We start from the raw sequence: 25,716 nt of genomic DNA on the forward strand, positions 1-25,716 counted from the left end.
AGGGGTGTGAGGGTTAGGGACCACCATTGGGGAGCTATGTGTGAGATTAGGAAGGGGATGGGTCATCGTAAAATATTTACTATATGAATGTAGTGGAATGTCAGCAAATTTACTGATATTCTACTACCGCGATCCTGCACCATCTTAAACAGGCGCCTTTTACAAATCTATGCTCCTTTGTATCCAATGGTCTTCCTCTCCTCCACATTTTGTGAATCAACCCCAACATTTTAAGTAATGACACAGAAAAGGTTGCTATTATTTATTATAATTGGTTATATAACCCAAAAAATGTAGCTTGCTGTCTTTGTTGAATGAATGTCTTCCTGTTTATAGTCATTACTGTCCAGTATTCCAGTGGGGACCTCTTCCTTGCTCTGAATCCTCGCCGAATATTTTAACTGTATTTGGATGGATGTATCTCCCGGTCTCCTGTGCTACTGTGAAACAGTCCTGGATTAATCATTGCCCATCGCCAGTATACAGGGAGACCATGATCATTAAACTTTTATCTAATTTGTTAAAATGCTCTATTTTCTTTTTTAACTAATATGTGATAACCGAGGAACAGACTCTGTCCCTCCTCCGGTAGTCTTGGTACTGCAGCTTGGAAGAAAAAGATGGTTGTGTTCTCCAATCAAAATGCCTCTTTCTGCCCACCATCCTGAAAAAGGTGACACCGAGTCATTGGTTCCGAGTTCTTGGATTGGCTAAGACAGTCCTCATGGATACAGTATACTTCTCACCACCTCCACACCTGTCAAAACAGCACTTTAAAATCCTCTCCAAACTTGCGTGGGGGAAAGCACCAGGCATTAATATTCAGAGCACACAAGTTGCCTCTTACAGTTTTTGAAAATAAAAGAAATTATGAACGCTAACAGCTCGAGTTGTGAGGCATCTCAAAATCATTGCCTATCTCTGTGTAAACTGTGCTTCCAGAATCAATATAATCTGTGCACAATCTGTCACTTTTGCGTGCTTCTGAGCTTATCTCAATAAAGTTCTCTACAACATTAAGGGCTATATTTAACATTACAATCATTAGCTTAGTTGACAATTCTGTAGCCACCTTTGGAAGTCAACTAGAAAAAAAATATATAAATATTTTGTGATAAAAGGTATAATTTCTTTATAATATACTAATCTCATAAGACTCTTTGTAAAATGTTTTGTAAAAATGGCTGATGGCGCATCAGCTTCGAATTGTACTCACTGATTGGCTGGTTTGGTTGTCAGTTACAATGCATGTGCTAAACCACGATTTTAAAAAGCTTAAAAGTGTGCAGCCTACCTGCCCCTTGTAAATACGAGGCCTGTAGTAATACTACACCTTCAAGACATACCGAGAAGAACTTAAAGGCTTCCTAATTCATCCTAAAACACAAGCACTTAAATAACATACAATCTTTCCATCTCTCTAAAGTTTTTGTAAAATTACGAGTCATCAAACCAGATCCTTGTTTTGATTCTGGTGTAGTGTTGTTCTGAACAGCAAGTGATGTGATTTGTGTTTGTGTACAACCTGCCTCTCTATCTTTTCTGGTTTTATTGAAAGGCATGTTTTCATTGGGCATCTCTGTGTTCTTCTGAGATGCCTTCCATGTTGAATGATGCCACAGGCTCCTTAGTTCGTTGGCCAAGAGTCTCAAACGGGCGTGGTGCGCCTGTTAGAAGGAGTGTTATGAAATGATTCTTTGTAGTCCTTGGGAATTGAATTGTGGACTTGGAGAAAGTTGTGCTCCCTTTCGGAGTTCAGTAAAGAACCAGCAGTCATCTTGGTGTGATCGCGGGCAGATAATGTATAGAGGGAGATGTCGCTGGTGGGAATGGGATTGAAAGTCCTACCAACGGGGGAAGGGTCTCTGGAACGGGCCTCGGTGGAGCGGGAGCTAGAACGTCGGCGGAAGCGATATCTATAGCTGGGTATCCGGGTAAAAGTGGATTTCTTGAAAAAGTCGGAGTGTGATTTAGCTCTTATTTGTCGGTGCTTCTCAATGAACATGTGCACGGCTAAGACACCGACCATCTCTGCAATGATGAATGACAAGGCTCCGAAATAAAAGGACCAGCCATATGAGTAGTTGCTTTTTTTCGAGTCACTTTGGCCAGGATCACCAGCGTTGGCTGAGATGTAGACAATGATTCCAATGATGTTGCTTAGCCCTGCAACACAGAAAAACAGATTGAAGGAAAAATATGCCTAAAATACAACTGGGTGAAATACTGCTACTTCCCATCAGAAATACTCATGCAAACATATCCTTCCTTGGGTCACAGCGTACTCTTGGTGGTGTACCAGAGACTTAGACAAAGAAATATTTGATACTTACCCGGGGCTTCCTCCAGCCCCATAAGCACATCTGAGTCCTTGTCATCCTCCCGCGGTCTGCCACTCAGCCGCAATCAGCCCCGGTAACTGGTTCAGTCGCGTCAGTTGGGGTTTTCTGCACATGTGCAGACCTAGAATTGCTTCTGATCGCCAAGGAGTAATTATGCCGCCTGATTCCGACTCATTCTAAATTATTATACCCACATTTGGTGATGTCATCTTCTGTCCACCCTTCCCCCCATAATCCATTCATTAGCAGTGGGGAGGGTGGAAAGGGTATGATGCCACCAGGAGTGTAACTATGGCGGAGCAGCCCCTGCAAGATTGTGGGGGCCCAGAGGTGTGGGAGCGCCCCAACTACTAACCTTCCCTTTCTCTGATACTTCAGGTGTTTTTGTGGCTACACTTGTTATGGGTGTGAAGTTCCTAATGGCCACACTTGTTTTATGAACCTTGCAAGCTTGGCCTCCAAGCTGTGAGGGTCACCAAGGGGAGGCAAGGGAAGGGTTGTGAACATTAAGGGGCCCCATCAAAGTTTCGCTGGGAGGCCCTATGATTTGTAGTTACGCCCCTGGATACCACACTGTGGTTGGAGGAGAAAATTAAACTTGGGGTGACATACTGTGGCAGTCAGCATGGTGTCAAGATTAAAGAGCAACTATCAAAGAAACTGTTTTTCTGTGAACCCCACATAAAGCTTCTAGCCAGCAACACTGAAATGATTTTCCGAGGTCTCTCAGCTCAGCCTGTGTGAAAAATAGCCTTGTTTACCAGCTGTTTTGTAACAATTTTATGTTGGCATTGGAGGAGGGGAGGGAGAGCTGAACTGTAACCTGGCTGTAAACTGTTTACTTTACACTGGTGGCGCTGGCAATGAGAGACACAGAGCTTCAGCTGATGATTATTTACACACATTTTTGAAGCTATATTTCTGCTTTCTATCATTTTTAACAGATTCCAGTCACAGTATCAGAGCCATTGAAGATTGTGTCTGTGCTGGATATGCTGGACACAGTCCTCCATAGTAATGCCCACAGTGAGAACTGTTCTCTGTAAGTGTCATTTTCTTCATATAAAACATGAAAAGATGAAAAAAAAGCCTTTGTATTGCTATTTGATAGTAATTACTGGAAACATATGTAGCATTCAGAATTTTAGTTAAAGGTGCACTATGGCGAAAAATTTTAAAATTTAAAGTGAGCCATAAATTACTTTTCTCTTATGTTGCTGTCACTTACAGTAGGTAGTAGAAATCTGACAGAAGCAACAGGTTTTGGACTAGTCCATCTCTTCATACTGGATTCTCAGCAAGGCTTTTATTCTTTACAGAGATATTCCCTAAAAAGGATTTACACAATGATGCTGGCCAGCTTCCCTGCTTCCTACACAGTTTTTTGGAAGTTGGACAGAGCAACTGCCATTCACTAAGTGAAAATAAATAAATCCCTGAGAATCCCCCATGAAGAGATGGACTAGTCCAAAACCTGTCGCTTCTGTCAGATTTCTACTACCTACAGTAAGTGACAACAACATAAGAGAAAAGTAATTTATGGCTCATTTTACTCTGGAAAAAAAAAACATACTTATTATTTGTCTATGTTTCCCCATATTTTAAATTTTACAATTTTTCACCATAGTGCCCCTTTAACTTTGACAGTTGTCCTTTAATGGAGGGGGTTACTTCAATAGACAAATGAATATTACTAATATCAGCAGCAAGGTTGTACCAGCTTTCCACTAGATGGACATATTCACAGCTTAATACTTTCAGCATTCCTTCAGGTACACTTTATGTTACCTCTGATCTATTGAATTGGAAACACTTGCCTGCAGAGACGAAGAAGATTCCTGCACTCAGGATGACATTGTGCTTATTCTTATAGAACTCACTGGCAGCCACGCACAAACCTCCAAAGAAAAGGAGGGCCACACTAAGGATGGGGAAGATGCTTGAGGCTCGGACAGCACCTGAATGGGTGAAAAGAAAGACTTTAGGCAGGATAAGAATAACATTTTTTTAACATAAACACAGAGACACCAGGAGCCCGTATGGTGCAGTACGCTCAAATTAGAAGACAGAAAGTCAATTGGAGGCTGTTGTACTCACAAAATTGGGTTGCAAGTTGAGCATCCATCAAATGAAGGCTTTTGGAGAATAACCGTCTCCACACGAGTACAGGCGCTACCGCGTATGTCGGTTACTCTCTCAGGAAAAATTGATCAGGGGTCCAGTTAGCTATAAAAGCTACAGGAGATCACCCCCCAGAGGGAGGGGTGTAAACACAAACGGGATGAGAGGCGCCCAGGTTACATTAAATGTTTAAAATCCAAAAATGTTTAAAATCCAAAAATGTTTAAAATATACATAGGTAAAACTTTGCCCTATGATACCTATATCGCAGGGCAATGTTTTACTTAAAGGGAAAGTCCAAGCACAATAAAAATAAAAATCTACTTACCTGGACCTTTCTCCAGCCCCTTGCAGCCATCCTGTGCCCTCGCCGAAGCTCCGGTGGCTCCCAGTCCCCTCCGGTGCAGATGCCGACCTCACCAGGTCGGCATCTGCTTGCGCTTCACCATGGGGCTCACTGAGTCACATTGACTTCAACTGGATTGTACTGCACAGGCGCGAGTTCATTTGAAATCGGCGCCGGTAGACTTGGGCGCAGGATACAGCCTGTATATGGCTGATCCTGCTTCTGCACAAGTTCGGGCCGTATTAATTACTATTCCCCCTCCAGGTCGCTATGGATAGTGGGGGAATGAAATAATTCAGCTTCCAGCGATTGCTGGAGGCCGAATTATTGTGTTTTTTAAGCAACCTCGGCTCCGTCTCCTGACGGCCCCGACGTTACTCACTGAATGCCGCTATAGACTGATTCCTATTATAGTCTATGGCGGCGCCGGCTGCGCCCAAATCTAGCCGCGCCGAAAAGCACTGCTCCAGCAGGCGCAGAACTACTGCACCTGCGCAGTACAGTCCGGATGACGTCAGCACGACTCTGAGAGCTGCTCGCGCAGGCGCAGTTGGCATTTTGCGCCGGAGGGGATCCCTGGCCTCCGGTGGGGAGTGGAGCTATGGTGAGAGCACAGGACAGCTGGCAAGCTTTATTTTTACAGTGCTCGGATGTGTCCTTTAACTATGTAAATTTTTATATCATATTTTTATATGTGTAAATCGTATATTTTATACCAAAGTGAATTTGGGTATTTATATTGAGTATCCTCTATACTGATTTGTAGGCACTGAACTTTGGCCTGATGAAGTGAGACATTTTGAACTCACGAAACGCATTGCCTAGTGCTAATAAAATTTCCATTGTACCTTATTGGTGTTGTTATTGTGGTAAGCCACACAGACCTCCCTGATGATCTATTTAAGACAAGATAAAGATTTCTCATGGGAAAGAGGGTATTAGCTACTGATTGAGATGAAGTGTAATCCTTGGTTACAGTTCCTCTTTAAGCATGCCCAGCTGGATGTGCATGTCCACAGTTGGTAGCATGGCCAGTAGATGAAGAGGGACCCTGCGCTGGAGCAGTGGGCTTTACAAGGGTCTGTGAAGCTTCTAGATCAGGGGTCCCCAAACTTTTTCGGTCAAGGGCCAGGTCAACATTAGAGATGGGCCGAACGGTTCGCCAGCGAACGGTTCCAGGCGAACTTCAGGTGGTTCGCCGGCGAAGGCAAACTTTCCCGGAAGTTCGATTCGCCCCATAATGCTCTATGAGGGTCAACTTTGACCCTCTGCATCACAGTCAGCAGGCGCATTGTAGCCAATCCGGCTATACTAAGCCCTGGAGCCCCCCCCCCCCCCCTTATATAAGGCAGGCTCCGGCGGCCATTAGCCTCACTCGTGAGCCTGCTAGAGACAGAATACGGACAGCTGCTGCAGGCTTGTTCTCCTAGGGACAGATTAGTCAGGCTCTTGCCTTCTTAGCTTGCTTAGCTGAATCTTATTGCTATAATAGCGCCCAAGAAAAGCTCTTTTCAGAGCTCATCCTGCTCGTGTGATCAATTTTTTTTTCTGTGTTTGAAACTGACGCTTATGTTGTTTAGACAGCATTGCTAATTCATACTGTGTGTCCCACTGCCAGCAGCAGCAGCACATTCAGTGACTACTACCTGTGTTTGTGAGACACTTGTGTTGCTCAGACAGCATTGCTAATTCATAATGTGTGTGTCCCACTGCCAGCAGCCCACCAGCATTCAGCAGCACATTCAGTGACTACCTGTGTGTGTGAGACACTTGTGTTGCTTAGACAGCATTGCTAATTCATACTGTGTGTGTCCCACTGCCAGCAGCCCACCAGCATTCAGCAGCACATTCAGTGACACCTGTGTGTGTGACAGGGAGCTGCACATTGTACTACCTACCCAGTACTGCATTTACCTACTACTAGTACCTGTTGTGTTTAGTTAACCCACCTCATCACTGCATACACCTACGTTTGTGTTGGGTGAACCCACCTCGCTGCACATAACTACCTTTTGTGTTCAGTGAACTTGCGTCACTGCATATAACTACCTTTTAAGTTGAGTGAACTCACCTCACTGCATATCTACCTTTTCTGTAGAGTGAACTCACCTCACTGCATATAACTACCTTTGTGTTGAGTGAACTCAGCTGACTGCATCTAACTACCTGTTGTGTTCAGTGAACTCACCTCACTGCATATAGCTACCTTTTGCATTCAGTGAACTCACCTCACTGCATATCTACCTTTTCTGTTGAGTGAACTCACCTCACTGCATATAACTATGTTTGTGTTGAGTGAACTCAGCTGACTGCATCTAACTACCTGTTGTGTTCAGTGAACTCACCTCACTGCATATTGCTACCTTTTGCATTCAGTGAACTCACCTCACTGCATATCTACCTTTTCTGTTGAGTGAACTCACCTCACTGCATAGAACTACGTTTGTGTTGAGTGAACTCAGCTGACTGCATCTAACTACCTGTTGTGTTCAGTGAACTCACCTCACTGCATATATAACTACCTTTGGGTTGAGTGAACTCACCTCACTGCTCATAGCTACCTTTTGTGTTCAGTGAACTCACCTCACTGCATATATAACTACCTTTGTGTTCAGTGAACTCAGCTAACTGCATTTAACTACCTGTTGTGTTCAGTGAACTCACCTCACTGCATATATAACTACCTTTGGGTTGAGTGAACTCACCTTACTGCACATAGCTACCTTTTGTGTTCAGTGAACTCATCTCACTGCAAATATAACTACCTTTGGGTTCAGTGAACTCACCTCACTGCACATAGCTACCTGTTGTGTTCAGTGAACTCACCTCACTGCATATATAACTACCTTTGGGTTGAGTGAACTCACCTCACTGCATCTAACTACCTGTTATGTTCAGTGAACTCACCTCACTGCATATATAACTACCTTTGGGTTGAGTGAACTCACCTCACTGCATATCTACCTTTTCTGTTGAGTGAACTCACCTCACTGCATATAACTAAGTTTGTGTTGAGTGAACTCAGCTGACTGCATCTAACTACCTGTTGTGTTGAGTGAACTCACCTCACTGCATATATAACTACCTTTGGGTTGAGTGAACTCACCTCACTGCACATAGCTACCTTTTGTGTTCAGTGAACTCACCTCACTGCATATATAACTACCTTTGCGTTGAGTGAACTCAGCTAACTGCATCTAACTACCTGTTGTGTTCAGTGAACTCACCTCACTGCATATATAACTACCTTTGGGTTGAGTGAACTCACCTCACTGCACATAGCTACCTTTTGTGTTCAGTGAACTCACCTCACTGCACATTTAACTACTTTTTGGTTGAGTGAACTCACCTCACTGCATATATAGCTACCTTTGGGTTGAGTGAACTCACCTCACTGCATATCTACCTTTTCTGTTGAGTGAACTCACCTCACTGCATATACCTAGCTTCCCCCCGAGATGGACAAAATGGACAAACCAGGTAGAGGAAGAGGTAGAGGCAGACCCAGAGGAAGGCCACCTGGCACTGGCAGGTCTGTGCGAGGTGGTGTTGCTGTGATTTCGTGCGGACCTGGACCAAAGTACAGTGCTCAGAAGAAGGCACGTGCCATAACTTCCCAAAATTGTGAGGACGTGCTTGAGTATTTAACACAAAACACCTCATCTCCCGCAGCCACCAGCGCTACGACAAGCACCACATCCGCTGCATTTGACACTTTGCAGGAGTTATTTGGTGGTGGTGGTGGTGGTGAAATCACTGATTCCCAGCCACTACTGCAACAACAAGAAGAAGGCGCAGGTACACCACCTCATACGTCTGAGTTAGGTGGTGATAGTATGGACGTAATGTGTGAGTAGGGGCATGATGAACCACCTGAAGTTGGTGCAGTTGTGGAGTTGTCTGAGGAAAGCGAAGCTGGGCAGGAGGATTATGATGACTATTATACGGATGTCACGTATGTTCCCAATAGAGGAGATGACCAGGGGGACAGTTCAGAGGGGGAGCCAGAGAGGAGTAGGAGGAGACGACTCCATGATAGAAGCAGAGGGAGCTCGTCCTCAGAAACAGCTGGGGGCAGTGTCCGGCGCCATGTATCGTCAGCTATGGCCAGCCAGCCAACATGCCCTTCAAGGTTAGCTGTTGATGCCACCATAGTGCCATCACCCCAGGGGGGCTCAGCAGTTTGGAAATATTTTACGGTGTGTGCCTCAGATAGGAGCAAAGCCATCTGTTCTCTCTGCCTCCAAAAATTGAGCCGTGGAAAGGCCAACACTCACGTAGGGACAAGTGCCTTACGAAGGCACCTGGAGAAAAGGCACAAACAGCTATGGGAAGAACACCTGAGGAAAAGCAGCACCCCTCAAAAGACAAACCACCCTCCTTCTCCTCTTCCTCCTTCAGGTGCATCGTCTTCATCCACTTTCTCCCTTGAACCTTCACAGCCACCCTCCTTCACACCGCCTCTGCCCTTGAGCGGTTCCTGCTCCTCTGCCCACAGCAGTAGCCAGGTGTCCGTGAAGGAAGTCTTTGAGCGGAAGAAGCCAATTTCGGCCAGTCACCCTCTTGCCCGGCGTCTGACAGCTGGTGTGGCGGAACTATTAGCTCGCCAGCTATTACCATACAAGCTGGTAGAGTCAGAGGCTTTCCGTAAATTTGTGACCATTGGGACACCGCGGTGGAAGATACCAGGCCGCACTTATTTTTCACGAAAGGCCATACCCAAACTGTACCGTGCAGTTCAGAGGCAAGTGGTGTCATCTATTGCGAAGAGCGTTGGGTCAAGGGTCCTCCTGACCACGGATGCCTGGTCTGCCAAGCACGGGCAGGGCCACTACATTACGTACACAGCCCATTGGGTCAACCTGGTGACCGATGGCAGCAAGCAGGGAGTACGTGGCTGTTCAGCGGACCGACTTGTCACACCTCCATGGCTTGCAGGCAGGCCTCCTGCCACCTCCTCTCCTTCTCCTCCAGCTACATCCTCTTCGCTGTCAACCTCCTCCTCCTCAGCTGAGTGTCAGTTGAACTGTAGCGGTGCTGCCATCTCCTCTTCCTCTCCAGCTACACAGCCCCATCTCCCCAGAGCTAGTGTTGGGCGAACATCTAGATGTTCGGGTTCGGGCCGAACAGGCCGAACATGGCCGCGATGTTCGGGTGTTCGACCCGAACTCCGAACATAATGGAAGTCAATGGGGACCCGAACTTTTGTGGTTTGTAAAGCCTCCTTACATGCTACATACCCCAAATTTACAGGGTATGTGCACCTTGGGAGTGGGTACAAGAGGAAAAAAAAATTTAGCAAAAAGAGCTTATAGTTTTTGAGAAAATCGATTTTAAAGTTTCAAAGGGAAAACTGTCTTTTAAATGCGGGAAATGTCTGTTTTCTTTGCACAGGTAACATGCTTTTTGTCGGCATGCAGTCATAAATGTAATACATATAAGAGGTTCCAGGAAAAGGGACCGGTAATGCTAACCCAGCAGCAGCACACGTGATGGAACAGGAGGAGGGTGGCGCAGGAGGAGAAGGCCACGCTTTGAGACACAACAACCCAGGCCTTGCATGAGGACAAGAAGCGTGCGGATAGCATGCTTTGTACCACCATGCAGTCATAAATGTAATAAAGATAAGTGGTTCAATAAACAGGGACCACGCGACAACGCTAACCCAGCAGCAGCAGACGTGATGGAACAGGAGGAGGCGCAGGAGGAGAAGGCCACGCTTTGTGAGACACAACAACCCAGGCCTTGCATGAGGACAAAAAGCGTGCGGATAGCATGCTTTGTACCGCCATGTAGTCATAAATGTAATAAAGATAAGAGGTTCCATAAACAGGGACCGGCAACGGTAACCCAGCAGCAGCAGCAGCAGCAGCACACGTGATGGAACAGGAGGAGGCGCAGGAGGAGAAGGCCACGCTTTGTGAGACACAACAACCCAGGCCTTGCATGAGGACAAAAAGCGTGCGGATAGCATGCTTTGTACCGCCATGTAGTCATAAATGTAATAAAGATAAGAGGTTCCATAAACAGGGACCGGCAACGGTAACCCAGCAGCAGCAGCAGCAGCACACGTGATGGAACAGGAGGAGGCGCAGGAGGAGAAGGCCACGCTTTGTGAGACACAACAACCCAGGCCTTGCATGAGGACAAAAAGCGTGCGGATATAGCAGCAATGCTTTTTGCCGCCATGCAGTCATAAATGTAATACAGATGAGAGGTTCAATAAACAGGGACCGGAAACGCTAAACCATCCCAGATGTTCATCGGTCATGTTACTTGGTTGGGGTCCAGGAGTGTTGCGTAGTCGTTTCCAATCCAGGATTGATTCATTTTAATTTGAGTCAGACGGTCTGCATTTTCTGTGGAGAGGCGGATACGCCGATCTGTGATGATGCCTCCGGCAGCACTGAAACAGCGTTCCGACATAACGCTGGCTGCCGGGCAAGCCAGCACCTCTATTGCGTACATTGCCAGTTCGTGCCAGGTGTCTAGCTTCATGCCCGGTTTCAGGTCCAGCGGTGCCAGCCACAAATCCGTCTGTTCCTTTATTCCCCTCCAAATTTCCTCCCCTGTGTGCTGCTTATCCCCAAGGCAGATCAGCTTCAGCAACGCTTGCTGACGCATGCCAACAGCTGTGCTGCACTGCTTCCACGATCCTACTGCTGCTGGTGCTGGGTTAGCATTTCCGGATGAGGTACAGCTTTGAGATGCGTTGGAGGAGAAGGAGTCAGAGAGGTAGGTGCTGCTGTTGTTATCCAGCTGTTTGCGGCGTGGGCAACACCCGCGCCGTAGCAGGTGAGGAATCGCTGCCAGGCTCCACAAGGTTCACCCAGTGCGCGGTAAGGGAGATGTATCGACCCTGGCCGAACGCACTCGTCCAGGTGTCAGTGGTGAGGTGAACCTTGCAGGCAACGGCATTCTTCAAGCTTCGGGTTATTTAGCTGACCACGTGCTCATGCAACTCAGGCACTGCAGAGCGCGCAAAGTGGTAGCGGCTGGGAACCACGTAACGTGGGATGGCCACTGACATCATGCCCTTGAAGCTGTTTGTCTCCACCACTCGATATGGCAGCATTTCGCAGGCCAGAAGCTTGGCTATGCTGGCTGGCTGTTACTGCCACGGCCCGGGGGTCATTTGCTGGCAATTTCCTCTTGTGCTCAAACATCTCAGAGACAGACAACTCAACCGTAGCGCTGCACACCGAAGGGCTGTTGGTTGTTGTGTTTGATGAACACTGGGAGACCTCAAGAGCACTAGTCCGGAAAGTGACAGTGTCAGCATCGTCTGATGTTTGTGAATGTTGTGAACCACGCAATGGCTGGGCTACTGCTGCTGCTGAGGCGGGTCTGGTGGTGAGTCTGGTGAAGCCAAGGGAGGCAGTGTTGCTGGTGGTACCCTGTCCTGCCGCGTTTGCCCACAGAGTGGGATGTTTGGATAGAATGTGGCGGCTCATGCTGGTGGTGGAGAGGTTGTTAATACTTTTCCCCCTGCTCAGGCGGGTCTTGCACACCTTGCAAATCGCCATGGTAACATCCTCAGTGCAGTCTTCAAAGAAAGCCCAGACTTTAACTGGCTGAGGACTCGGACCTCGTGCGTGATGTGCTGGTGCTGCTTAACCCACTGCTGGACGCTTGAGAGGTCATCCAAGTAATTATCTGGTCCTGTTCTTTTGGATCTGTGAGGGTTGTTGTCCTGGACAACATGGGCAGTATTGAGTGGGTTTTCTTGGGTGCTCCCCTGTGGCCTGTACGTGAACCGTCAGGGGAAACACCTCTTCCCTTGCCCCTCCCTCTTTCACCGGATTTCTTCCTCATTTCACTTATCCTTAAAGTACACGCTGACTGGCAGCAGTACAGTGGCAGTACAGAAATGCTATACAGTGGTGGGTGAGCGGTGTACCACTATTGTCAGCAGTGACACAGAGCACAATGCTATACAGTGGCGGGTGAGCGGTGTACTACTGTTCCCAGCAGACACAGAGTGGAAGTAAACACAATGCTATATAGTGTGGCTGAGCCGTGTACACAGAGTGGCATTAAACACAATGCTATATAGTCTGCTATATAGTCACCCCGAACAGGGTGATGTTCTGCAGAACCCGAACAGTGGCAAACACTGTTCGCCCAACACTACTGGGAGGGAACGCAGATTTTAGTACCTAAACACACGATACAACATGTTTTCCGGGGTCGGACTCTGAGGCACATACAGATGGTCCCGATCATCATCCTCATCATACAACTCTTCTCCTGAGTCTGACCCACCCACCACCTCTGCCACCCCAACATCCCCAGACACAGACCCCTCATCGTCCTCAACATTAACTTGGGATGCTGGCCTGAGCCAGACCTCCTCCTCCACATCAGGCCCCATCATCTCCTCAATGGCAGCCCTCATGAATCGCTCTGGCGACGGACTGATGGACACAACGTTCTCCTCCGGGGAGGGCTGCTGCTGACCACTGGCTGCTGGGGTGGATGTTATAGCTTGCGTGGGGCGTTGGCTGTTGCTGTTGTTGGGAGTGCTGCTCACAGCGGAGGTCTCTGGGGAACTCATGTTGAGCTCATATAGTGGTTGACGGTGAGTGGAGTATTACTGATCCCAGCAATATACACACTGACTGGCAGAGTACGCAATGCTATATAGTGTGGCTGAGCGGTGTACACAGAGTGGCAGTAAACACAATGCTATATAGTCTGGCTGAGCGAGCGGTGTACTACTGTTCCCAGCAGAATCAGAGTGGCAGTAAACAATGGTATATAGTCTGGCTGAGCGGTGTACACAGAGTGTCAGTAAACAATGGTATATAGTCTGGCTGAGCGAGCGGTGTACTACTGTTCCCAGCAGAATCAGAGTGGCAGTAAACAATGGTATATAGTCTGGCTGAGCGGTGTACACAGAGTGTCAGTAAACAATGGTATATAGTCTGGCTGAGCGGTGTACACACAATGCTATATAGTCTGCTATATAGTGTCAGTAAACAATGGTATATAGTCTGGCTGAGCGAGCGGTGTACTACTGTTCCCAGCAGAATCAGAGTGGCAGTAAACAATGGTATATAGTCTGGCTGAGCGGTGTACACAGAGTGTCAGTAAACAATGGTATATAGTCTGGCTGAGCGAGCGGTGTACTACTGTTCCCAGCAGAATCAGAGTGGCAGTAAACAATGGTATATAGTCTGGCTGAGCGGTGTACACAGAGTGTCAGTAAACAATGGTATATAGTCTGGCTGAGCGGTGTACACAGAGTGTCAGTAAACAATGGTATATAGTCTGGCTGAGCGGTGTACACAGAGTGGCAGTAAACACAATGCTATATACTCTGGCTGAGCGAGCGGTGTACTACTGTTCCCAGCAGACACAGAACAGTAAACAGAATGCTATATAGTGTGGCTGAGCGAGCGGTGTACCACTATTCCCAGCAGACACAGAACAGTAAACAGAATGCTATATAGTGTGGCTGAGCGAGCGGTGTACCACTATTCCCAGCAGACACAGAACAGTAAACAGAATGCTATATAGTGTGGCTGAGCGAGCGGTGTACCACTATTCCCAGCAGACACAGAACAGTGAACAGAATGCTATATAGTGTGGCTGAGCGAGCGGTGTACCACTATTCCCAGCAGACACAGAACAATGAACAGAATGCTATATAGTGTGGCTGAGCGAGCGGTGTACCACTATTCCCAGCAGACACAGAACAGTGAACAGAATGCTATATAGTGTGGATGAGCGAGCGGTGTACCACTATTCCCAGCAGACACAGAACAGTAAACAGAATGCTATATAGTGTGGCTGAGCGAGCGGTGTACCACTATTCCCAGCAGACACAGAACAGTGAACAGAATGCTATATAGTGTGGCTGAGCGAGCGGTGTACCACTATTCCCAGCAGACACAGAACAGTGAACAGAATGCTATATAGTGTGGCTGAGCGAGCGGTGTACCACTATTCCCAGCAGACACAGAACAGTAAACAGAATGCTATATAGTGTGGCTGAGCGAGCGGTGTACCACTATTCCCAGCAGACACAGAACAGTAAACAGAATGCTATATAGTGTGGCTGAGCGAGCGGTGTACCACTATTCCAAGCAGACACAGAACAGTGAACAGAATGCTATATAGTGTGGCTGAGCGAGCGGTGTACCACTATTCCCAGCAGACACAGAGTGGCAGTAAACAGAATGCTATATAGTGTGGCTGAGCGAGGTACACAGAGTGGCAGTAAACAGAATGCTATATAGTGTGGCTGAGCAAGCGGTGTACTACTATTCCCAGCAGACACAGAGTGGCAGTAAACAGAATGCTATATAGTGTGGCTGAGCGAGGTACACAGAGTGGCAGTAAACAGAATGCTATATAGTGTGGCTGAGCAAGCGGTGTACTACTGTTCCCAGCAGTGACACAATGACAGGGGGGACCCTGGCTAGCGTGGCTGGAGCGCGAACTACCCTGCCTGCCTACCCAAAGCTAAACCCACAGACAAATGGCGGAGATATGACGTGGTTCGGGTATTTATTTACCCAAACCACGTGACAGTTCGGCCAATCAGAGCGCGTTCGGGTCCGAACCACGTGACCCGTTCGGCCAATCACAGCGCTAGCCGAACGTTCGGGGAACGTTCGGCCATGCGCTCTTAGTTCGGCCATATGGCCGAACGGTTTGGCCGAGCACCGTCAGGTGTTCGGCCGAACTCGAACATCACCCGAACAGGGTGATGTTCTGCAGAACCCGAACAGTGGCGAACACTGTTCGCCCAACACTACCCAGAGCCTATGCTGCATGCCAGGTATGATGGTGTCACGCAATTTTAGACATGTCTTGCCTCAAAGCGGAGAGTCACACTGGAGCAGCTCTCCTGGCTGCTCTTAACAAACAGGTGGAGCAATGGCTGACCCCGCACCAGCTGGAGATCGGCAACGTGGTGTGTGACAACGGCAGCAATCTCCTTTCCGCTTTGAATTTGGGAAAGCTGACACATGTACCCTGCATGGCACATGTGCTGAATCTGGTCGTGCAAAGATTTGTCTCAAAGTACCCAGGCTTAGAGGACGTCCTGAAGCAGACCAGGAAGTTGTGTGGGCATTTCAGGCGGTCTTATACGGCCATGGCACGCTTTGCGGACATTCAGCGGAAAAACAACTTGCCGGTGAGACGCTTGATATGCAATAGCCCGACTCGCTGGAATTCCACCCTGCTCATGTTCTCTCGCCTGCTAGACCAGGAGAAAGCCGTCACCCAGTACCTGTACAACTACAGTAGAAGGACACAATCTTGGAAGATGGGGATGTTGTGGCCCAACAGCTGGACACTGATGCGAAATGCATGCAGGACCATGCGGCTGTTTGAGGAGGTGACCAACCTGGTGAGTCGCGCTGAAGGCACCATCAGTGACTTGATCCCCTACGCTTACTTCCTGGAGCGTGCCGTGCGTAGAGTGGTGGATGAAGCTGTGGAGGAGCGGGAACAGGAACAGCTACGGCAGGAGAAGTCGTGGGACCAATTTTCAGCCGAACCACAGGTTTCCTCAACACCTGCGGCACCACAGAAAGGGGAGGAGGAGGAAAAAGAGGAGTCGTGTGGGGAAGGAGAGGAGTCAGACTTGGATGATTATGAGGAAGGTGTTTCTGTGGAGGAGGAAGAGGCGGCAGCGGCAGAAGAACAACCGCAGCAGCCGTCACAAGGGGCTTCTGCTGCTCCACGTTCCCGTGGTATTGTTCATGGCTGGGGGGAGGAAGAGGAGTTGCGTGACGTCACTGTGGAAGAGCAAAAGGAGATGGAGAGTACGTCTGGATCCGACTTTGTGCAGATGGCCTCTTTCATGTTGTCCAGCCTGTTGAGGGACCCCCGTATCAAAAAACTCAAGGGGAATGACATGTACTGGGTGGCCACGCTACTAGACCCTTCGGAACAGGCACAAAGTGGCAGACCTGTTACCAACTCAACACAAGGCGGAAAGGATGCAGCACTTGCAGAACAAGCTGTCAATGATGTTTTACAATGCATTTAAGGGTGATGTGACAGTACAACGCAATAAAGGTACCACTGGCAGTATTCCTCCTCCTCCTCACCAGTCCACGCAGGCAAGGACAGGACGCTCCAGCGATCTCGGGGTGATGTCGGACATGCGGACATTCTTTAGTCCAACGCCTCGCAGTAGCCCCTCGGGATCCACCCTCCACCAACGCCTGGACCGGCAGGTAGCCGACTACCTGGCCTTAAGTGTGGATGTACACACTGCGACTGCGAGCAGCGACGATGAACCCTTGCTCTACTGGTTGCGCATGCTTGACCTGTGGCCAGAGCTGTCCCAATTTGCCATACAACTTCTCTCTTGCCCTGCCGCAAGCGTCCTGTCAGAAAGGACCTTCAGTGCAGCTGGAGGCATTGTCACTGAGAAGAGAAGTCGCCTAAGTCATGACAGTGTTCAGTACCTGACCTTTATCAAAATGAACAAGGCATGGATCCCTGAGGGCTATTGCACGACCGAAGACTAAGTCAGTCCCCACACACAGCATCTTTGCCTGCAGGCCGCTTGACTGCCTTCTCCGCCACCACCACCAGGGTCCAGGACTCTAGGCGGATTCCAGAACTTTTAAGGCCGCTGCTAGCAGCGGCCGCTATACTAATTTTTCTGGGGCGTGCACATGCCTGCCTAATTTTTCTGACTGAACTGCAGGCGGCTGCAACAAAAAAACAAAAGGCATGTACATGTGCCCATCCCCCTTCGTGATCATTACCTTGCCGCGGTGAAGGGGCTTGCATATCACAATGAAGCAATGACCGCCGGCTATATGAGTGTCTCGGGTGGGGGTGGCACACCAAAGATAATAAGGTCGTTGTTTCATTGTGGTCAGACCAAATTTGATCAGCTGGACAGTCACTGTTCTGTCATTAAGCTACATCAAACAAAAGAGAACACACCTGATTTAGATTTACTAAACAAAAATGTACCCTATTGGAAAGGTAGAATAAAATTTAACTTTTAATAGAGTTACATTAAAACATTAACATATTTTCCTATTTGCTAGCTAATAGGTAAACTGTGAACGCAGCGGACTGGAGGAAACAAAGTTTTGGGTCGCATGACCATCCTCCTAGTTCACGCTAATAAATACTGTGAACCCTACACCAAAAACTCGACATGTTTCATTTCCTAAATTGGAAACTTCGTCAGGAGTGCTAATATCCTAGTGATAGAGTGATAAAGCGCTATACACAACAATTACAATATACAATTCACATATTTACAAAAGTTAGCAAAGTAGCAGAGTAACGGCCACCTAACCCGGCAGCCTGCTGGAGAATGAATGTCCACATTCTCCTTTTATAGTGTGGTCAGGGTCTCTAGGGATGCTGGGTAGGGCGGGGACGATTTCCACCCATCTCCCAGATCAGGAAGTTATATTTCATTGGTCATTAGAAATATCTATCAACATATTTAACCAATAGGAACAGAGAGCTATGGTAGCCAATGCATTCCTAAAGAAGTCCAAACATTCACAGCATATTGCCAAAAAACACCTCACCCCGACTTACATGTACTCATATTCCTATACTTGAAGTTGCAGGAGAAAGCTGCGCTTTAAAACGGAGGTAAAGTATCTCTCCGTATTTCCTGGCCTCTGATTGGTGGTTGCGTGTAGTGGGGGCGGGTTTATGCGTCATCAGGCATAAGATGACTGACACCTCCATCAGCCAACCAGAGGGTCGCGCCTTCCCCGTCTCTGGTGCGCGTGTTAACCACGCTCAACGAGGCGGGGAGGCGTCCACTGCGCATCGTACGGAAGTACGAAATGTGTATAGGACGTTTCCATAGAGACATGTCACGTGGGCGGTAGGAGGTCATACATTCATTATAGGAAGCCTGGTCATTGGTTAAAGCGCTCCAGGCTTCAGGTAACCTAGGAGACGCGTAAACAATATTGGTAACAAATAGCCAGCGTGTATTACAACAACTTTAAACATCCCAGAAAACCCATACTCATCAAATAAATATTATTGCAGTCGTATAAACAACTTGCATTAGCATTACGCATACCAAAAAGCATATTTTCACATACAAGGGATAATCATAGGTTGGGTAAGTGAGACAACATTGGTCACGTATAGGGGCTGCGAATGTACATAGAGCCCCATGTCCAAAAAGTATGACTCTCATATTCATAACCCCCATTACCACCTGATTCATAGACCAATAAACTATTAATCTACAAGCAGGGGAGGGGGAGAGGGGGGACTCACCAAGACATATCGGGAGAGAGAGAGGGAAGAAGGAGAATAGCAAGAGTCAGTGGGAAGTTAAGCAAAGGGAGTCAGAGAGATCTACTCAGGATATTGAGATATTCCAGGACCAAAGAACACTAGATAAAGGAGGCAAAAGTGAAACCCTCATTCAGGCCATTTGGGCTGAGGGTTCCTAACCTATAAATCCATCTAGCCTCTTGTTGCTTTAATTTTTGGTCCAAGTTTCCACCCCTTGGGCCCATTCTCCACTTTTGTATAACCCAAAAATGTAAGCAAGATGGATCACTTTTATGTTTCTCTTGCCAGTGTCTGGAAACAGAGGTATTCCGTTTATGGGCGATGTCAGCCAGATGTTCCAGGATTCTTTCTTTTACCGGCCTTGTCATTTCTCCTATATATAAAAGAGAGCATGGACATTGTATTGCATACACAACGCCCTCTGTATTACAATTGAAGAACTCCAATAGGTCATAATTACGTCCATCTTTCGGGGACTTAAAACTCTTACACTTACGACCAAATGGTTTTTGGTGAGGACTTGCTTTTTTATACCTCTCATGTCCTTTTCTGGGGCCGTTTCATAGATGATATCTTCATTCTGTGGGACGGCCCCAGATCTCTGTTTGCGGATTTTGTCGCACAGTTGAATTCAAATGATATTGGGATGTTTTTCACCCACGAAATACATGATGAAAAAATTAACTTCCTGGACGTCCAAATCTCAAAGAATGACAGGGGGGGCCTTGACACAAAGATTTTTCGTAAGCCCACAGCCACGAATTCACTTTTAACGTGGGATAGTTTCCACCCGGAACCCCTGAAGAGGGGTATCCCGAAAGGGCAATTCTTAAGAGCCCGTAGAAACTGTACTAGGGTGACTGATTTTACTGATGAATGTCAAATCCTGGAAAGACGTGATAGTTGGCGCTTATGAAAAAGCACGGACAGTGGAGAGAAAAGATCTCTTGACCCCCAAAAACAGGGAGGATAGTTTGGAGAGTGGGAAAGCAAGCATAAAAAGCAAGACTGATAAGTACCTATAACAGTCAGTCCCACAATGTGAAGCGAATTCTGGGGAGACATTGGTCCATTTTGAAGTTAGATCCACAGCTAAAAGAATACCTCCCGCAATCGCCCCTTATAACATACAGGAGGGGAAAAAACCTGGGGGACAACCTAATGCACTCCTTCTTGCCAGTTAATACTGCTCGGGGTGATATAAAAAAGAAAAAAACCTGGCTGAGTGGCCCCCTAAACGGGATGTTTAATTGTGGGAGATGCAAGGCATGTGTTAATGTCCTTAAGTGTAAGAGTTTTAAGTCCCCGAAAGATGGACGTAATTATGACCTATTGGAGTTCTTCAATTGTAATACAGAGGGCGTTGTGTATGCAATACAATGTCCATGCTCTCTTTTATATATAGGAGAAACGACAAGGCCGGTAAAAGAAAGAATCCTGGAACATCTGGGTGACATCGCCCATAAACGGAATACCTCTGTTTCCAGACACTGGCAAGAGAAACATAAAAGTGATCCATCTTGCTTACATTTTTGGGTTATACAAAAGTGGAGAATGGGCCCAAGGGGTGGAAACTTGGACCAAAAATTAAAGCAACAAGAGGCTAGATGGATTTATAGGTTAGGAACCCTCAGCCCAAATGGCCTGAATGAGGGTTTCACTTTTGCCTCCTTTATCTAGTGTTCTTTGGTCCTGGAATATCTCAATATCCTGTGTAGATCTCTCTGACTCCCTTTGCTTAACTTCCCACTGACTCTTGCTATTCTCCTTCTTCCCTCTCTCTCTCCCGATATGTCTTGGTGAGTCCCCCCTCTCCCCCTCCCCTGCTTGTAGATTAATAGTTTATTGGTCTATGAATCAGGTGGTAATGGGGGTTATGAATATGAGATTCATACTTTTTGGACATGGGGCTCTATGTACATTCGCAGCCCCTATACGTGACCAATGTTGTCTCACTTACCCAACCTATGATTATCCCTTGTATGTGAAAATATGCTTTTTGGTATGCGTAATGCTAATGCAAGTTGTTTATACGACTGCAATAATATTTATTTGATGAGTATGGGTTTTCTGGGATGTCAGTTGAAGCAATTTTGGGTGGATGTTGGAGTTACTGCTGGAAATTATACAGGATAAATCCTCCTTGCCTGATCTTCCACCTGACCTTCAAATTCCTCTTTATCATTTCAAAGTGTTACGCTATGAGAGATGTGTATTAGTCCTGCAGGCACAGTGTGACAAAGACCTGGCTAAAACCCCGGCAGTGACACCCAAGCGCTGGTTGCTGATCCATGATAGGTCAGCAGCTCATCTGGTGAGCGGTTAGGGGTACTTTTGGTTTGGGTAAAACCGAAGCAAGGGCACTGAGGGTGAAGGGTGTGCACGGAGGAGGGGGTGCACTTACTTTTACACAAAGAGAGTAATTAAGAATTGTGAAGTGTGACAGGTTCACGCTATGTATGCTGTCGTTTTTTTTCTGAGGTATACTTCAAGGCGCATCGTTACTAATGTGGAATCCTGCTGATTGAACAACTAGAGGAGTGACATCCATATGAGTGTTTGCTGGTCTGTAACGGGACAGCATAGCGATCTGGTGAGCAGGCATTTTTTCCACACAGTTCGGTGGAGGCTATAGCACAGACGCACACAGTGGGGAGCACTTATGGTGTAGAGGTGCACTCACTGTGGCATGCAAGGGAACTGGGAGATTTAAAGTTACAGTTTTACGCTATGTTTTATTATATGTCTTTTTGAGGAAAAGTGGAGCCAAGATCGTGGTGCTAGAGGGAAGAGAAAAATTTGGATTTCATCAAAAATACACATTCAGCTGACCTGTGACAAATCAGCCCCTAAACGCCGGTGAGAGTATTCATTTCTACTAGAGACTGGAGGCAGTTGCAGACAGTGGGAATTCTATGGTTTATGAAACTTATGTATGACTGTGAGAAGTGAGCGCTGTACAGACTTTTTCTTCAACATCTTATAGGGGAAGAGCCATCCCCATTGTATAGTGATCGTCCCAACAGCCTTAGACGTTCTACCTGGACAGGATCTGTGACATTGAGGAGCGCCCAGACCACTTTTTTTACAGCTACATTCAATGTGATTTCTGCCCTTAAAATGCTGTTTTGCGCCACATCCAGATTTTTCCCCAGGACTTTTGGCGTGTATCCCACTCCGCCATGCCCCCCTCCAGGTGTTAGACCCCTTGAAACATCTTTTCCATCACTTTTGGGGCCAATTTTTTCTATTTTTCAAAGTTCGCCTCCCCATTGAAGTCTATTGCGGTTCGCGAACTTTTCCCGCGAACGGAACCTTCCGCGGAAGTTCGTGAACCCGGTTCGCGAACCTAAAATCGGAGGTTCGGCCCATCACTAGTCAACATACTTCAGACTGCCGGGGGGCCGGAACACACATAAAATGATGTTGAAAAACATTACATTGAATCTAGGTATTGATTTCCCCCTAGTCATGCCCGGAGGAGAACTCCCAGCAGCAACCATTCAGTCATGCGGATATCTTTCTGCACCAGACAGTGAAGCATACTCAGGGGACAACTTCCCGTCCAGTTGGACAGCAGTGTCACCTGATTCAGAATTGGATTAGAAGCCAGCGAATGACTGCTCACTGGCTTCTACAGTATGCGGATGGGTGATGTCAGCACGGCTATTCTATATGCTGGCAGACGATATTTAAAAGGTACAGTGAGCTACATCTATAAGTTATACATTTTATGTTTGGGGGGCCAGTGAAAAAGCCTTGGTGGGCCGCATTCGGCTCGCGGGCCTTAGTTTGAGGCCCCAGGGGCGTACCAATAGGGGGTGCAGAGGTAGCGACCATATCAGGCCCTTGGGCCAGAGGGGCCCCAAAGGACCCTCCCTCAACTACAGTATTAGCTGTCTATTGGTCCTGTGCTTATAATTATCACTTCTATAGATATTTTGAATAGTGGTAATTACTAACAAACTGTTCCCCATCCCCTTCTTGCACCTCTGACACTGTAGTTGCCATTGCGAGGTTTTGGTGCGCTGTATCAATTGTTATGTATCGAGTGGTTGGGGGCCCCATTGTAAAACTTGCATCAGGGCCACAGCTCCTTAGCTATGACACTGTGAGGACCACTGTTCAAAACCATCCAGAAGCTTTCAAATACTGAGGTAAGTATCTAACTCCCAATTTTCTTTACCAATACTGTAGTATGTATAGACTAGCATTATGCAAATTTTGTATGCAAATTTATGCAACTTGAAAATGAACCAATCAAATCCTGCCAAGGCATAATTTGATTGGCCTGTTTTCAAGCTCCATAAATTTGCATTTAATATTTGCATAATTCTGCATCAGTTCGAAATTATTTGCATCTCACTTACCATCCCTAGCCCCTTTTCCTACTGCAGGCCCCAAACTTTGTACCTCATAATTCTCTTCCTTCAATTGTTACAGTGGGAAAGCAAAGACAAATGCTGGCGAGTAGCATTTCACCTTGCATATCTGTGACTGGATTGTCATTTGGCCCAGAGCACTCCTGTAGCAATCTGCGGGTAACATTATTCACCTGGGCGACGCGGCAGGACCATCATTCCTCTGATGTATGCTTTCCAGCTGTGAACGCGCTACCTGCGGGCAATCCATTCTCCCGGTGTTTTCTATTCTCGACAACGCTGTGTCTACTTCTATCTTATCACTGATGAAAAGAGCAGGTCTTCAAAGATTCCAGAGTACAAAAAGACACAAAGAAAAATAGACGTCTGTCTCTCAATAAATAAAATCTCTGCAGCCATCCATGGGACTGCCAGGGGCCCTGGCTCGGGAAGTAACTTGTTCAGAGAAGATCTTTTTTTATCCAGAATCCTAGCAAGCCTCTCGTTCTTGTCCGCCAGGTTGCTCGGGGCAAGCCAGCGCAGAGCGGCACAGCGGATTGGCTGGGGCCTTGCAGGCCGCACTGACAGGGATGTCACTGATGACTGACTGCTGCGTGGCTGAGCTGCAAAGCTTGTTCTCTCCCAGCCGGTGATTATTTAAATACAGCCAGCTCAATAGCAATATGCTGGGCTATTGATTTGATGAACAAAGCCCCCACTGATACGTATTATGTTATAATCAACCTCTCTGTCAGTTTTCATTTTTAGAGTTTATTTCCTGAGATTATACTCTAAATAGTTCTTCTAGTTTCTCAATAGTTCCACTAGAATCGGACTTAATCATGTGTCTTTAAAGAGAGTCTGAAGCCATAAAAATTACCTCTTTTTATTGGCCAGTTATATTAACCACCCTGGCGTTCTATTAAATGCACCAGGGTGGCGGCGCAGCAGTATTTTTTGATTTTTTTTTCTTTTAAATCATGTATCTAGCCTAGCGCTAGCTACATGATGCCCCCCTCCCTGCGGCATCCCGCCCACCCCTCCGATCGCCGCCGGCGCGTATGCCCATAAGGAAATCCCGTTCTGAACGGGATTTCCTTTAGGGCTTCCCCCATCGCCATGACGTCATCGGGAGTCCCGATCCACCCCTCAGCGCTGCCTGGCACTGATTGGCCAGGCTGCGCATGGGGTCTCGGGGGGGCCTGTAACGCGGCGGGTAGTGGCGCATCGGCGGGTAGCTGCAGCGATCGTCCTAAACAAGCAGCTAGCAAAGTGCTAACTGCGTGTTTTAGAAAAAAATGAAGAAAATCGGACCACCAGGGCCTGAGCGGCGCCCTCCGGCGGTAATAGACGAGCTGACCTAGTTTTATATTTAAAACTAGTTTTAAATATAAAATAAAACTGTGAGATATCTTAAAAAGTCATTTTTAGGAGAAGGAGGATAAATACAATTGTTTTTCTCATCAGTTTATCTTCAGCTCGGATGTCCCTTAAGCCTATCTCTATGATTTCAGAAATATTGATATAAAAATATATATATTAGCAAACTGCAGCCTGTTTAGCATGACGTAAGTTGGGAAATAGCATAGCTCATGGGAAAGTGTATAAGTCTACAGTGCATGTTCTTACAGCGTGAGCATAAGTGTACATTGAATGTGCTTAGTGCTTACAGCGTGAGTATTAGTGCACAGGCAGCTGATGTGCTAACAGTGTCAGAATAAGTGTATAATACATGTGCTACAGTGAAAGGATAGGTGTACAGCGCATGTGTTTACAGTGTGAGTATAAGGCCCCTTGCACACTTACCGTGTCGAACTGCGCAATGGGCATTAGACTCAATGAGACTATGCACACTACCCATGGTGCAACGCAATGCCATGGATCGAAGCTAGACGTTGCAAGCTCTGCAGTGTGTTCTCGCATGATCCGTGCATACCGCACGGATTATGCAATAATGCAAGATGCAAGTCTGTGGCAACGCATGGCTGGCAAAGTGGTAAGTGTGCACGAATTATCTTGGTAGCAGCGCAGGGCACATGCGCAGAGCGACAGTAAACCAGTGATATACTTCCTGTCCAGGGTGCAGTACATCACTGGAATACGGACACCGGGGGTGAAAAAAAATCACACTTTATTATGTGTGACTTAATATATCTTGGCAACTTATGAGGTTTAAAGGGACTCCGAGCTCAAAATGAAAACGAAATTGGTACTCACCTGGGGCTTTCTGCAGCCCAGTGTAGGTCGGGGGTCCCACGGCGTCCATCTGGCTCTTCACCCA

General features: G+C 47.1%; 1 protein-coding gene across 1 annotated transcript in view; it reads right to left on the reverse strand.

Moving 5' to 3' along the window:
- Positions 1 to 247: 247 nt before the first annotated feature.
- Positions 248 to 25,716, reverse strand: part of CACNG3 (calcium voltage-gated channel auxiliary subunit gamma 3) — a 265,516-nt gene continuing 240,047 nt past the window's right edge. Inside the window, exons 3-4 of the mRNA XM_068244282.1 lie at positions 4,160 to 4,300; positions 248 to 2,166 (exon numbers count right to left, since the gene is read on the reverse strand). Of these exons, the coding sequence (XP_068100383.1) occupies positions 1,649 to 2,166; positions 4,160 to 4,300 (659 nt within the window). The 3' untranslated portion in view covers positions 248 to 1,648. The remainder of the gene's footprint in view (positions 2,167 to 4,159; positions 4,301 to 25,716) is intronic.

The sequence above is a fragment of the Hyperolius riggenbachi genome, chromosome 7 (genome assembly GCF_040937935.1).
Source record: "Hyperolius riggenbachi isolate aHypRig1 chromosome 7, aHypRig1.pri, whole genome shotgun sequence".
Taxonomy (NCBI): domain Eukaryota; kingdom Metazoa; phylum Chordata; class Amphibia; order Anura; family Hyperoliidae; genus Hyperolius; species Hyperolius riggenbachi.